The sequence below is a fragment of the Mus musculus genome, chromosome 10 (assembly GCF_000001635.26).
Source record: "Mus musculus strain C57BL/6J chromosome 10, GRCm38.p6 C57BL/6J".
In the NCBI taxonomy this organism is placed as follows: domain Eukaryota; kingdom Metazoa; phylum Chordata; class Mammalia; order Rodentia; family Muridae; genus Mus; species Mus musculus.
The window spans coordinates 123,158,669-123,172,447 of NC_000076.6; the positions used below are offsets into that span (position 1 = coordinate 123,158,669).

The following is a 13,779-nucleotide window of genomic DNA, read 5'->3' on the forward strand; positions in this document are numbered from 1 at the left end:
CTAACACCACACTAATGAGCAGCTAAAATGGAGGTAATTGTTCTGACAGAGTAAAACAATCATTCTAACTTTATGAAATCTAATGACAAAGCTAGAAAAACCAAAAATAAGACAAACTTATTATTTCTACCGATTCTTCTAAAACAAGTACTTAAAGGAAAATTTAAATTTCTTCAAGTATTAAATATATTTACTTTGTGATTGCTTCTACCTTCCTTTTGCTGTGTATCACCTACAAGACTTGAGACAATTTATTATCCAGATCCACAGTTCTTATACTCAAGCTCGGCTTCCTTTGTGAATTTATATCCAACCAGGTTTTGGGTTGGCTGTTCCCTTGTCTTACACGTTACAAGTCTGAGCAATGGGAAGAAGGAAAAGGCAACCATGCAGAGGTCTCAGCACAGTGACTGATAGAGTCAAGCACGCACTTTGTGGGCTGAGTTTCCCAGCATGCACTTCAAAAGACTTTAGCCCAGTTACTTCTATGTACTTCTATGTTCTTTTATCCTTCTGGTTATACAATGCGGCTTCTTGTCTTAAATGTTCAAGGAAGTACTTTATACAGTGGCAGAGAAGCAGAGACAATTACTAGTCACCTCCAGGCTTATTAAGTATTCCAACAAGGAGATAAGCACTTGTGTTACCTCGAGTGTCTCTTCTTTCCTAGCAGAAATATGAAAACACTGCAATGTTAGATTAAGTCTATGCTGTAGTTTCAGAATTCTGTTCATCAGAACACCATAAGGAACAGAGAGACAACGCAGTGGTAAGAGCTACTGTCACGGAAGGCGGGCTCAGCAGCTGAGAGCACTCAGTCGTGTAGAGGGCTTCACAACCTTGCTTAACTTCTGTCCCAAGGGCATTCTGTGCAATGCCCTCTTCTGACCTCTGCATGTACCAGGCACCCATGTGACACACATACAAGCATGCAGCAAATCACTCACAATGTAAAACAAAAGAGTTATGGCACAGTTTACCTTTCAGTCACACACGGTTTGTTGATGACCCCCTCTGATGTTTATTTATCCGTGAGGCACAGAACCATCACATTCCAACTTCTTCCCTCTAAATACCTTCTCACGTTTTTGTCAGGATTTTTAATAATAAAAATGAATGTATTAAATTATGATGTTATTTTCACAAAGAAGAATTTTTACTAGTTCAGAAAAACAATCTAGGTTTCTCTGCTATATAAATTTTAATAATGACTGAAGGCATTTTGAAATAGTTTTACCTAAATGAAGCAATACAGAAACAATTATAATGGCAAATATAGTCACATGTGCTTGCACCCTCGAAGCCACAGCTCAGGAAGAGTGCTTTCTAGCTTGGTTGCACTGCTGTGCTTTTCCTTTTAGGAACCGCAGGGCTCCCACAGTTATCTTACCTTACAGTTTCTTATTTGAAACACAGCTTAACCACCCGTGCACTTACAACAGCTCCTTCTCTAACACTAGGGTCTTTGAAAAGCAGACACAATCAACACAGTAGAAATTTGGGAGGAAACTTTTACAGGTAAAACTGGAAAAGACTGGTTTTTGTGAAGTATAAGACAGTGTATACTCAAAACATGGATTATACATCTAAGTTCTAAAGCAACTAATAAACATGGAACATTTTAAATTTATTATACATATGTATACACACACACACATACACATTAAAACATCAAATTGTATGTTGATATTTAGAATGAAATTTTAAATCACATTTGAGGGGTTCTTACATTTTTAGATTTCTAACATTTTTGGGTTGCTTTTCATGCTAACTAAAATGCATATTTTAGCTGTTTTAAGCAAAATGATGTTTTCTCCTTAATATTTATATTATTTAACATTTCTTCTCTTCAAGTGCCACTTAAAAATAAATGATTTAACACAAATGCGAACCATTTCAATAATGATCAAAATGGGCCTGGTAGAGCCTGCCTATAGTCAAACTGTGTTACATTGCTTTGACTCAGGACTGATGTGGACTAGGGCAGGCGGTCACAAGACAGTCTAAGCAGGAAGGCTGAGCGAGCCTCGAGCATCAGTGAACCATGGCATCTCTCCAGCTCCTGGCCCCGCCTCCTTTCTGAGCTCCTCCTCTGCTGCTTCAGGTGATGGTACTTTACCAGTAGAAACCCTAAGCCCTGCCTCTAAACAGCACACAGAGTATAAAACAAAACCAGACCCCAGCACACTCTAGGAAGAATAATATCCTCATGTTTTAAACCACCGACTGCCCTGACTTAAAATGGTCTTTCCGAGCTCACCCATTTCTTCCAGGCCAGTTGCCTTTTTTGCTTTATGGCTCCTCTGTCCCCCTCCACCCCCGTTTTCTGGGTGGTGTGGCATTAGAGGTCTTTTACTTACTTTTGTACTAATTCAGTTATCTACCAGATACATTTTTGCATCCTTAACCATTTTTGTTAATCTATTTTCTACATGGTTTAGTATTAGTATGGATCATAAAATAAATTCTAGCCTTTTGTTTATATATAAATAAAAAATTACTGTAATACAAATACAACTTTGTGGTAACAATGCTAAGGGTGCTTGCATGCCCCATCAGCAAAGTTGCAGATCATATGATCCATAAAACTGAAAATCTCAATCAGTTATCCTACCAAGAAAAGACCGCTGGCCCGGGCACAGAAAAGGCCTACTGACTTATAATATGCCAATGTGCTCAGTTTCTCCAGCTCTCAGCAGGCTGCACATCTAGATGATTTATTTATCTTCCCTTGGATTATCATGTAATTACAACATTTCTCCCTTCTCTTTTCTCCTTCAACCTTGTCATGTACCCCCTATCTTCCTTCAGAGTCACAGCTTCATCATTAATTATTATGTGTATATATATGTATATGCAAACAGCTCATATGTTACTTGTATATATGTTTTCAGGGCTGATTTTTTGGCACTGATCAACCATTGGTGATCCTCTGGCATTGAACGACCATTGGTGTGCTCTTTCTATCGAGATATTTGGTCACTAGTGTTACAAGGCCCTTTCACAGTATGTGCCAATAGTGAATTTATCTATCTTTTGTCTTAATTGAAATGTGTTCATATTTCACAAGGAAATATACTGTGTACTACTACTGATTTTGGCTACATAAGGTTTCTTAAGCTAGGAGAATTTTCCTTTGTTAGCTTTCTAAGAATCCTTTCATACACAAGTGCAATATTAAGCATTTTATATTCTGACCAATATCATTTGACAATACATTACAGTGAAGCATTATTTCTTACATTAAGCAGTACTCAAATTTTTGTTAGCATCCTTACTGAACTAACAGATACTCTACTGTACTTCCCTGCCTCTCCATTATTACATCTTCATCCATCAGGATTTATTACATGAGTATGGTATATTAGGATTTATTACATGAGTATGGTATATTAGGTACTGAGAAACTGTTTTCTACTCTGACATAATACAAATACTTTAGTTATATGAACAGATGATGATAATTATGGAAAACTGATCTGGACTGAATGTGGTCTTTAGAGTGTAGCCCCCACCTAATTTGGAAACTGACATAAGAGAATTACGTGAGCTCCTGAGTTCAAGGTCAGCATAGGCAATCTCTTGATTTTAAAAAGAGGAAATGATAAGAGGAAAACAGCCAGGAGAACTCAGTAAATTTATACAGAAAAGGTTTTTCAAGCCTTAGAGCTCATGATATCTGAATATCAGACAATTTTATTACTTTAAAATTGTTTAAAGATTCAGTAAAAATATGACAATATAAACCTAATTGAGAAAAATAAATATGATTTTGATTAAGCACTAAAATGAATATTTATAAGTGTGTAACTTCCGATTTTCTATCTCTTAAGATATCCATGATTCAACTCACATGCTTTTAACTCTTCCTATTAAAACTTCTAGTTTTATTCTAAATTATATCCTTTATTATGTTCAACTAAGCAGAGTACTGAGCAATATATATCTCTAAGTAGTTAATATATTTAGGAAGCAACTCACAAGATATCTGAACAACAATAACAACAACAAAACTTCACCTAAGATAAAAAAGATAGAACCTCTTCCTGAAGGTGCCATTTTCTTTAGAAGAAAATTTGCAGTCAAGTAGCAAGTCCATTCTCTCTTACAGATTTGCTATTATCAGCACATAATAAATTACTCATTTAATTACAAATCATTATTTCAAAGTCTTTCAAAATTCAGATCTCCAATCCCTCATCAGAGAACCTGAAATTCAGAGTTATGGACAATTAAATGTCCTCCAGTTGCCTGACAGTAAGCTAAGGCTGAACGGCTATGAAGCTAGCTGTCCACAGCTCTCACTCCTCTCACTGAGCACAGTGTCTGCAGAAGAGCCATCGTGTAAGTGTACACGCCCTTTACACTACAGAGATATCACAACTACAGAGGCATGGGTGACCTCTCGGAGAGCTGAAGTTTATGTACTGAAATACAGACAGGATCAAGGGTTTTTGATAATGCATATCTTAACATTTTCAACTCTTCTTTTGTTTACCATCAAGAGCACTCTTAATATTCTAGATATTATCTTCATTTATTTAAACTCTAAAACATTTGAATAATAAAAACACTACTCTCGCCCCAGACTGCCTTTCATAAAGAAGCATTTAAAAAACAGGTATACATCACAAAAATACCCAAGATAACGTTACAGAGTGCTTAAGGGTCTGACTACATTAGACCACGCAACATTGATTTACACTGTAACTTAGTCTAAAAGCTATTTGACCTTGAAGGCTTGAAATCTGTAACATATTAATCTAAGTGTAAGTATAAACTTAGAAGATGTCTCCAAGAGTGAACTATAAAAGATGAAGAATGTATGTATTGTTGCAATTCAGTTAGGTTTTGCTATAATTTGGACTTCAGCATCTGAATGAGACCCAACATCATGCAATAAACCACAAGGAGGAGCACTTACTTAGGAGTAGAGGGACCCCTGGGCCACGTTCCATCTTCATTTTTTTGCTCTATCACTAACACCTGCAAACACGACACAACAAAGGGTGTTTGGCACAGCTATGAAGGCAGAACAGCTTCAGGAGACAAGTGGGTAAGGACTACAGCAACCGATTATTTAAAGGACACAAGACAAAATGCTCCGAAATAAGTCAGCATTGATAGTGAAGAAGAAAAAAGGGGAAAATATCACTGGTTCTATAACTTTAAGAAAGTATAAGCCAAATAATAGAATAAACGTTGTTTCAGTTTGAAGTGTATTCTTTTAAATTGTACTTATACTTGTAAAATATAATATACAATTAAACAATGCCCTATCACTGGCTATATGATAATTTAATTATTATCATGCAAATACTGAGAAACTGTGGCAAAAATAATTCTGAACTATACATTACTTATAATTTATTTTGGGCTTTGAAGTTAGTGTTCACTTATATTATTTATATGAATTCTGAAATCTTGTTTTGGAACTGTTTTTATTACATTTATGTATTTATCTGTAGTGTGCATAGATGCCAATGTGTTTAGGCACCCATGATATATGGGCATACATGTGCCTTGAAGAAGATGAGAGGACAATTTGCAGGAGTCATTTCTCTCCCTCCATTAGTGTACATGAACCTCAAAGAGTCAGACTTGGCAGCAAGAGCCTTTACCCACTGAGCCATCTTGCCAGCCTTACATTATGAAATCTTTTACTATACAACTGATAGGCACATTAAGAATCTCATAATAAAATTATGAGCACTCAAGTTCCCTGCTGCAGCGTGTGTCAGGTAGACAAAAAACATCTCCGTCAATATAGAATCTATGCCAAACACAGCTACTTTAAACCATCCCCAGCTCTTTCCTTTTACATTCTAGATGAATAAAGAAGCCCTTCTGTAGTTCCTGAAGGGTCAGTCTAGGTAAGGAAGAAAACATTTAAAAATACTTAAAAGAAGTTTGTGATATTACTAGCAAGGAACTAAAAATCTAAAACTATAATGCAAACCAATAAACATAAACTGAAATGTCGTTAACTACAAACTCGGACATATCCTACATATTTAGTTCATTAACTTTTTCTTATAGTTACAGTTCACAAAGTACTGTGCATACTACAGCAATATTCATTGGTGACTGTGTGCTTCAAAACCATTTATAAATGGGCTTGTTGACGCTAGTCATAAAACACAACAGATAAAATGAAACGGGTATAGATGTATAAATTCTAAAGTTGTCTTTAACTAACGCATTTCATACTCGCAAAGCTTTCTGCGGTGTGTGTGGCTCTCAAAGAGTAAGTGCCCCAGGCACCGACCCCTGATCTCTCTCCTCTTCTGCCTACCAATTACGCACAGTCTGAACTCTCTAACTCTCATCTCAGCGTGCAAGCGTGCGCTTTACAAGGCTTATTAAGTAGGATTTGAGTAACTCACAGCTTAAGATTATCTTTACTACAACTTGCAACTACAGTGACATATTATCAACTATATCTGTATATACATAAATATTATGATCATTTAGAGGAGTTAAATCAGGTATAAAACAAAAGAATTTCAGCCATTAGAAACTCCCAGTTAGCATTTACTATTGTTTAGCAACATTTCAATATCTAACAGCACTTTTACTTAAACTCCATATTTTATAGTCATATAGTATTAATAAGCCACAAGAAATAATTAAATTCACTCCTTTATATAAATGTATCAGTTTTTGAGTACTTTTGCTTAGTTAAAATTTTTGAAAAATCCAAAACTTAAAGGGAGACAGGGGAAAAAAAATCAATATTCTTTCTCTCTTACTTTCTTTTACCTGTTTATTTTTAAGTAATGTACATTTTTGTGTATATGTACTGATATGTACACATGAGTCCGGGAACCTGAAGAGGCCCAAAGAGGCTTGGAATCCTTTGAACCTGGAATTACAGATGGCTGTGAGTCACCAATGTGGGTCCTGAGAACCAAGCTCAGGTCCTTCTGCAAGAACAGTGTGCGCTCCGCAGCACTGAGCCATTTCTCAAATCCCATTCTGTCTGTCTTTTTATGAAGGTGCTTTACCTACAGTAAGAGTGGAGTGGGCAGAATACAGTGTGGGTTAGGAGACAGCTCAGTGAGTAGGAGTGCTTGTGTGCTCTGATTTCAAATGCTCGGCATGCACAAAATAAGACTGGGCAGGACTGTATGTGCCTAGACCCCAGCACAAGGAGCTGGGTATTGGGATGAGAAAAGTATATTTTGGGAACTCAAAATACTGAGCTCCTGGTTCAAGAGAATGAGGTGAACATAGAGAAGATGACACTGATATTCTTCTCTGGTCTCTGTATTCACATTACATGCACAATACTTTTATTCTGAAAACTTTAGGGTATATTCTTTGAATCATACCTCCTCCCAAATGAACAGAAGTTGCCACAAATATTTAATCTCATTAAACTAGCTTAATTCTCTCATCAAGTCTAGTCTTCAATTTGACAAATGTTTATTTATGAAGAACATCAAATTCTTTCACTTTCTAAGAGCACATTTTCTCTATGTCTGGGAAAATAACATCCATTAGATAAGGCTATTAAAACATTGAGTGAATGAGTTCTGCATCATTTCAAACAGCATGCTTCCTTCAAGTACCAACAGATGGTAGGTAATCAGAGCATGGGTTTGTGTCTGGTGGGGATGAAGGGAACTTAGCAGTGAGGAGATGGACTAGGTCTGATTTGATCTTCCATCAGGAACTTTCCTACTGTGTGTACTGAATTTTGTAATTTCACTTAAGAATATAATGGCTGAAATGAGTTTGAAAATCGTTGCTTTGAAGTTTTTGCGATTCTGGAGAGAGGTATATGGCTAATAGCACCATTTCTTTCATTCTTTGAAAGATTTTAATTGTATGCGTTCAGGTGTGCTCGTATGTGTGTACATGCATGTGTGGCCAGAGGGCAATGCCAGGTGTCACTCTTCAGGAGTGATTCATCTTGTTTTTGGACGTGGGGTCTCACTGGAACCTGGACTTTGCTTGTCTCCATCGCTCCAGTGCTAGGGATCAAACTCAGGTCCTTACGCTTGCATAGCAAACACCTGGCACACTGGACTCGCTCCTTGCTAGCTTAGTAGAACTTGACATATAGCAGGCATTTACTAACAGTTAATTTATCTTACTTTCTCTGAGTTTTTTTTTATAACTCTATCACATTACTGATGTTGATAATAATTTTCAAATAAGCCGGTAAAGAAAGCCATCTACACACTAAATCACCAGTCACTCTGTTAGGTACTAGCTACTAAAAAAAACAAACTAATCAAAGCATGAACCTTATAGTCTAAGTATATTTTTAAAAATACTAGTAATAGAGAAATTAAGGGAAAAATTCTTTAAAGTAAGATCAATGGATATTGAGAAAAAGAGGGACAGCTGAAGAGGCACTATGACCCCTGGGTTAGACTCTGAAGGGTAAATTAACGTGATTTTATGCACCTACAGAATGGGATGAGATGGCTACCATGACCATTGGAATGGTTCACACATTTTCCTGGATAGATGCAGGGAAGTGGGAAGAATGGTACACCAGGCAGATGATAATGCATTTAAAAGCATACTGTAGGAACCCTATGGTAACCAAAAGACAAGAATAATCTACAGATGGACAGCAGACAAGAAGCTCAACTAGGACCCGCATGCTGGCTAAGGGGTCTGCACTTCAGAATCCCTCAGGACGCAGAAACGACCTCTGAAAGGCAAATAACTGGATTTGTATTTCAGAATCAGTTCTGGTAAAGGAGGACTCTGGACTATGGAAGAAACTAGAGGTAGCTGATATGCTGAGCCTGAAAGGTAAGTGCTGGGACGGGAACAGAAATAAAGAGATCGCTATAAGGTAGGACCAGTTCCTCACTGTCATTAAATACCCTACATTCTCAATATAGTGATTTTTAAAAATTATATCATAAGGGAAGATGAAGAAATTGGGAGCTGATAGAGCCAAGAGGGATGGGCAAACTAGGTTCACATAGCCTACAGCTCCGTTAGGTAACTGTAATGCGGGTGTATGCATCACAGACGGCTACTTTTATACTGTTAGTATGGGAGAGTTACAACTGCAACAGAGACCTTATCATGTATGCCCAGTAGAGAGAAAACCACTATTTGATCCTTTATAGGAAATCTGCTGATCTTACAACACTAGCTGTTGTTACTGAAAACACTCTTAAGAAATAGAGTGCTTCCAAGTGCCAGAAGGAAATTAGCAATTGCTGTTATTGACCAAGGAGGCTGGAGAAGAGTTAGAAAGAGCTAGCGTGAGACAGAACCGACCATACACTACACGACACCCACAAAGGCTTTCACTGCAAAAAGTTGCATCTAAAATAAGCATCACTGATGGAGAGATGGCTCAGCTTTTAGGAACACTTGCTGTTCTTGCAGAGCACCTAAGTTCAGTTCCCAGCACCCAGTTGGCTTACATCCATGGGTGACTCCAGGTCCAAGGAATCCAACGCTGCCTTCAGGTCTCCATGGGCACCAGGCATGTATGTGGTACAGACATACATGCAGGTACTCACACATACACATAAAACAAAATAAATCTTAAAAACATGATTGCTAATGAATGAATACCTGTCCTTGGTATAGGCCGGCATCCTGGATGGTGCTGTCTGGCTTATTCAGTGGTTCAAATGTGTTGCTCATATACTTGTTCCACAGTCTGGCCTCCTTCTCATCTGGAATATTGAAGATTTTTCTTATTTCCTTCTCAATCGTATCTGAGATTTAAGGAGGGAAGATATGTAAGTACAGTACAGAGCTAAACTCTTACAAGACTAAACATTATAAATTTATTAAAATAAGGATTAAAATAGCAAAAAACAGATAAATATGTAAGAAAACATTTTAAAAGCTTTGTCTTAAGCATTTCTATGTGCTGTTAGGGGGAATGATCATTTTAACACTGACATGATTATTTGAGGAATTTTAAGATTGTAAGAGGGAAGAATTAAATTGTCTAACACTAAATTATAATTTGTTCCACAGGGTAAACTTTTAACACAATATAAAATCAATGTATTTCTAAGACTATGGAGGAGTTAGAAACTAAACTATGGGAAGGAAATACCAACAATAGAAAAATGTTCGTATTCACAATGAAATCAACTGAAGACTATCTCACACTGAAATAAACACTTTCTGCTGAGGTTATGTGTGAGATGGTAAAAATACATCCAAATATCACATTTTTTTTCCTTAAAGATTTCTTTTTAGACAGGAAGACAACTGATACACTTATGTGTGTTTCCTTATTTGCGTGTGCGGGGGCATGGGCATGCACGGGCACTGTGGGCAGAACACAACTTGACTCGGTTGGTTCTCTCCTTCTACCCTGGAAGCTCTGGGGATGAGCAGAGCCTGTCAGTGTGGCTGCAAGCACAACTTTCCCTGCGAGCCACATCGCTGGCCCAGTGCACCCGAGGTTTTTACTTGGGTGACCGCAGGAGAAGGTAGTTAATTACCGAGGCAGGGAAGATCATCAAATAGAAGACTTGCCGGCAGGGGAACAAAGCTTAACTTTACATATGATTAAGACTGTTAGCAAACATAAGTAAAAGTGTTGGGTAGAACAGTAGTAAAATATTTTAAGCCAGGAAATTAGATAAATTATTAATTTTTATTAATAAAGAATTTTTAGGAAACCTTACAACAAATTATGTCCTTAGCCGTTGGCCTCAAGTATATAATGTTGAGTTTTCCCTCCAAGTGGACACCTCAGGGCCAACACAACAACTCAGAAGGTAACCATCAAGGACAAGGATTTCAGCCCAAGATGTCAAACTATTTTAGTCTTTTGTTGTTATTTTACTATAAGTCATATGGGCAGTACAAGCTGAGAGCAGAGTGCTTTATTAATTTAGCAGCAACACAAAAATGGAAATTTAATTTTCTAATTTTGGGTAGACAATTTAGTAAAGCTTTTAAAACATCAGTTTCAATCAAGTTTTTAAAAAGACCACAGGGGAAAGTATATATATCCATGTTTTCCATATTATTCTAATTCTAAGCAATTTGGAAAGCATCCATTTAATAGAGTAAGAAATTTCAAGTTATACAAAAACTCAGTTCATTTATAATTTTATGACACCTATTCAATGTCTGTACCCTTAAATAGCGTTACGATATCTAAAGTATTTGAGTTAAAAGCTGTGTCAGATCAAGCTCTCTGATATTTACAAAATTATCCTCTGTAAATTTTATTTAGTATGTCAAGTAAAAATTTCCTAATGGTTGTTTTCAATGTAGAAATTAAAATCAGTTGATTTCTGGAGTTTGTAAGTAAAATAATCGCCTAAACAAAAGTTTCTGATGGACTCAGATTTTCTATAACATTTTTGTTAAAATAAAGATTTATAAATTGCTATAGATTTTATGATTACTTAAAATGTAGCTTACCTATATTCCACTTGGCTATTGATCTCTAGCTGGCTTTCCCAGAGCCAAGAGGTGGTAGGCAGGTGCTGGGGACAAAGTTTCCAGCAGCCTGACCCAGCCAGTGACATGCCTCTGAGTGCCACAGTGGCCAGAACACCCTGCAGGTCCCCAGCGGCTGTGTGACTGGAGCGAGGGCTAACTCAGCAGACAGCTCATGCTGGGGACGCCACACCTGAACGAGCACCTGGGGCTGGACGTCACACAAGTTCATGGCAATTTACTATTACTACTTTGCTAAACTGGTCCAGTTGCCTTAGAGTATTTCTTCTTATAACTGTGAGTACAGTCTCTTACTGGCTTGTATTTTCCAATGAGATCACTGTTATTACTATTTTTTTAATAAATACAATAAATACTTTATTTGAAGATCAATGTGTTCTTATTTGTTAGCACTGTGCATTATAAAGGTAATAGGAGAAGACAGGCTAATGGGGACAAATAAAATCTATTTATATCACATATACATATGAACTTTTCACAGTTATTAGCATACAAATTAACATGTGCAATTACAAAGTTTAATTTTTTAAATTCACTGTCAGTATTTGTACATTTTTTTAATGGCTACAGAGAAGTAGGTCTACTGAGAGCTTGACTGTTTTTCAACTTATTCACAGACAAACCCTCAATATGATATAATAACACCAAGCCTGCGGCCTCAGCTACTTACCTGCAGTGAAGGAAATATCACCTGGCTTTTCCTTCTCCATACTTTACCAAGTTTTGATTAAAATTTATATTTTGTTGTTATAAATATGGCATGCAACTTTTCAAATGCTAATTTTAAAATGTATTTGGTTTTCTTAAATTAAAAGTGGCACAAACATTAAGTTCATTTAATAAACATAGTGAGAAACAAGCTAGTAAGCTAAGACACGTATACAAGGAAGCTGAGATGCTACCATGCTTATGAATAGCCTCTCAAAACGTTAACACCACAGTAGCCTACGACCAAGAATCACAACTGAACATCTAAGGCAGTGGTCATCTGGGACGGGAGCCTCCATTACCTATTGTGTCAGCTTTGCTAAACCTCCGAGTTACAACATTGTTCATGTTCCCGTTCTCACAGAGCTTCAGTTCTGTGAGGTAGACTTCTACTTTGCAGTGCTTTACAAACATACCCTGTTCTACCACCTTAAAAAAAAAAAGAAACAAATTAGTATGAATTCCATCAATATAATGCATTCTCATAGTAACACATCTCTTTAACAAAGCTTAAGAAAAAACTACAGATAGCCAAGGAAATAAAGTTAGCAAGTATAATCATAATTTAGAACATTAACAGTTTAGAAAGGCATTCTACTAATCTGTTAATATTTTGGTATGTCACAATAAACTTACTCGTTTAATCAAAATGACTGTACACAAGCTTTCTCGATACAATTCATGTACAATGCTGAGATAGAAAACGTACATGTATCTGTAAGTACTTTTGTGCTTTATGTAACTGTATCTACGAGGTCTGTTACTACTATTTCTGTTAAAACGGCTTTTAAAATGACAGCCCTGGCCCTGTAGTAGATCCATCCATGTCATTCTAAGCTGGCTCTGTCTGACCTTCAGATGTGTACTTAGTAAGTCTACGACAACACACACGCAAGTAAAGGAGTAGGCAAGCATGCGAGTAAGTAAAGCAGACAATGATAAAACACTTCATCTTAGTTTCACCTTGTAAAGACGGGTATTTCCTTTTGCTCTTCTAAAGGTTAACTGTAGGATTTCAGTCATGAACACTGTTTCTGAAAATAGTAATTGGCCTGATACATGATACATTAGACAGATATGGCAAAGGGAGGCTCCAATGACTTACGCAGACTAGCAGCCTCATATCAAACTCGACACAGGAATTACAAACTCCTCTTTCACGTTCAGGAAAAACTGTTTCAACTCACGGTTATAAAAGAGTTTATCTGAAGTTTTCTGTATAATCCAACATGAATTTAATTCCTTGGATATGTTCTCTTAATTATGTTACAAATCTTTAAAACAGTCTAACAGACTACCTATCTCATATTTTAATAGGCTTAATTCATAGTGTAAAACTTAAATTTTGACACAACTAAGATACTTTAAATCTCTTACACAGAATGATGCTGAGTTTAAAGGATACAACAATATATGGAATTTTTATAACTTTCTTGTAGCTAATTAATAATTAAAAAACTAGGTACCAGCCGGGCGTGGTGGCGCTCGCCTTTAATCCCAGCACTCGGGAGGCAGAGGCAGGTGGATTTCTGAGTTCAAGGCCAGCCTGGTCTACAAAGTGAGTGCCAGGACAGCCAGGGCTATACAAAGAAATCCTGTCTTGAAAAACCAAAAAAAAAAAAAAAAAAAAAAAAAAAAAAACTAGGTACC

At 36.8% G+C, this 13,779-nt stretch overlaps 1 protein-coding gene across 4 annotated transcripts in view; it reads right to left on the reverse strand.

The window, feature by feature from the left end:
- The window catches only part of Usp15 (ubiquitin specific peptidase 15), a 92,276-nt gene that overhangs the window by 53,663 nt on the left and 24,834 nt on the right, over positions 1-13,779 (reverse strand). For all 4 annotated transcript variants that reach the window (XR_380365.4, NM_001301628.1, NM_027604.4 and 1 more), the window contains exons 4-6: positions 12,432-12,558; positions 9,559-9,704; positions 4,925-4,986 (exon numbers count right to left, since the gene is read on the reverse strand). Coding sequence is in view for 3 of the 4 variants with exons in the window: in NM_001301628.1 (NP_001288557.1) it covers positions 4,925-4,986; positions 9,559-9,704; positions 12,432-12,558 (335 nt within the window). In the remaining variant the exon portion in view is untranslated. The remainder of the gene's footprint in view (positions 1-4,924; positions 4,987-9,558; positions 9,705-12,431; positions 12,559-13,779) is intronic.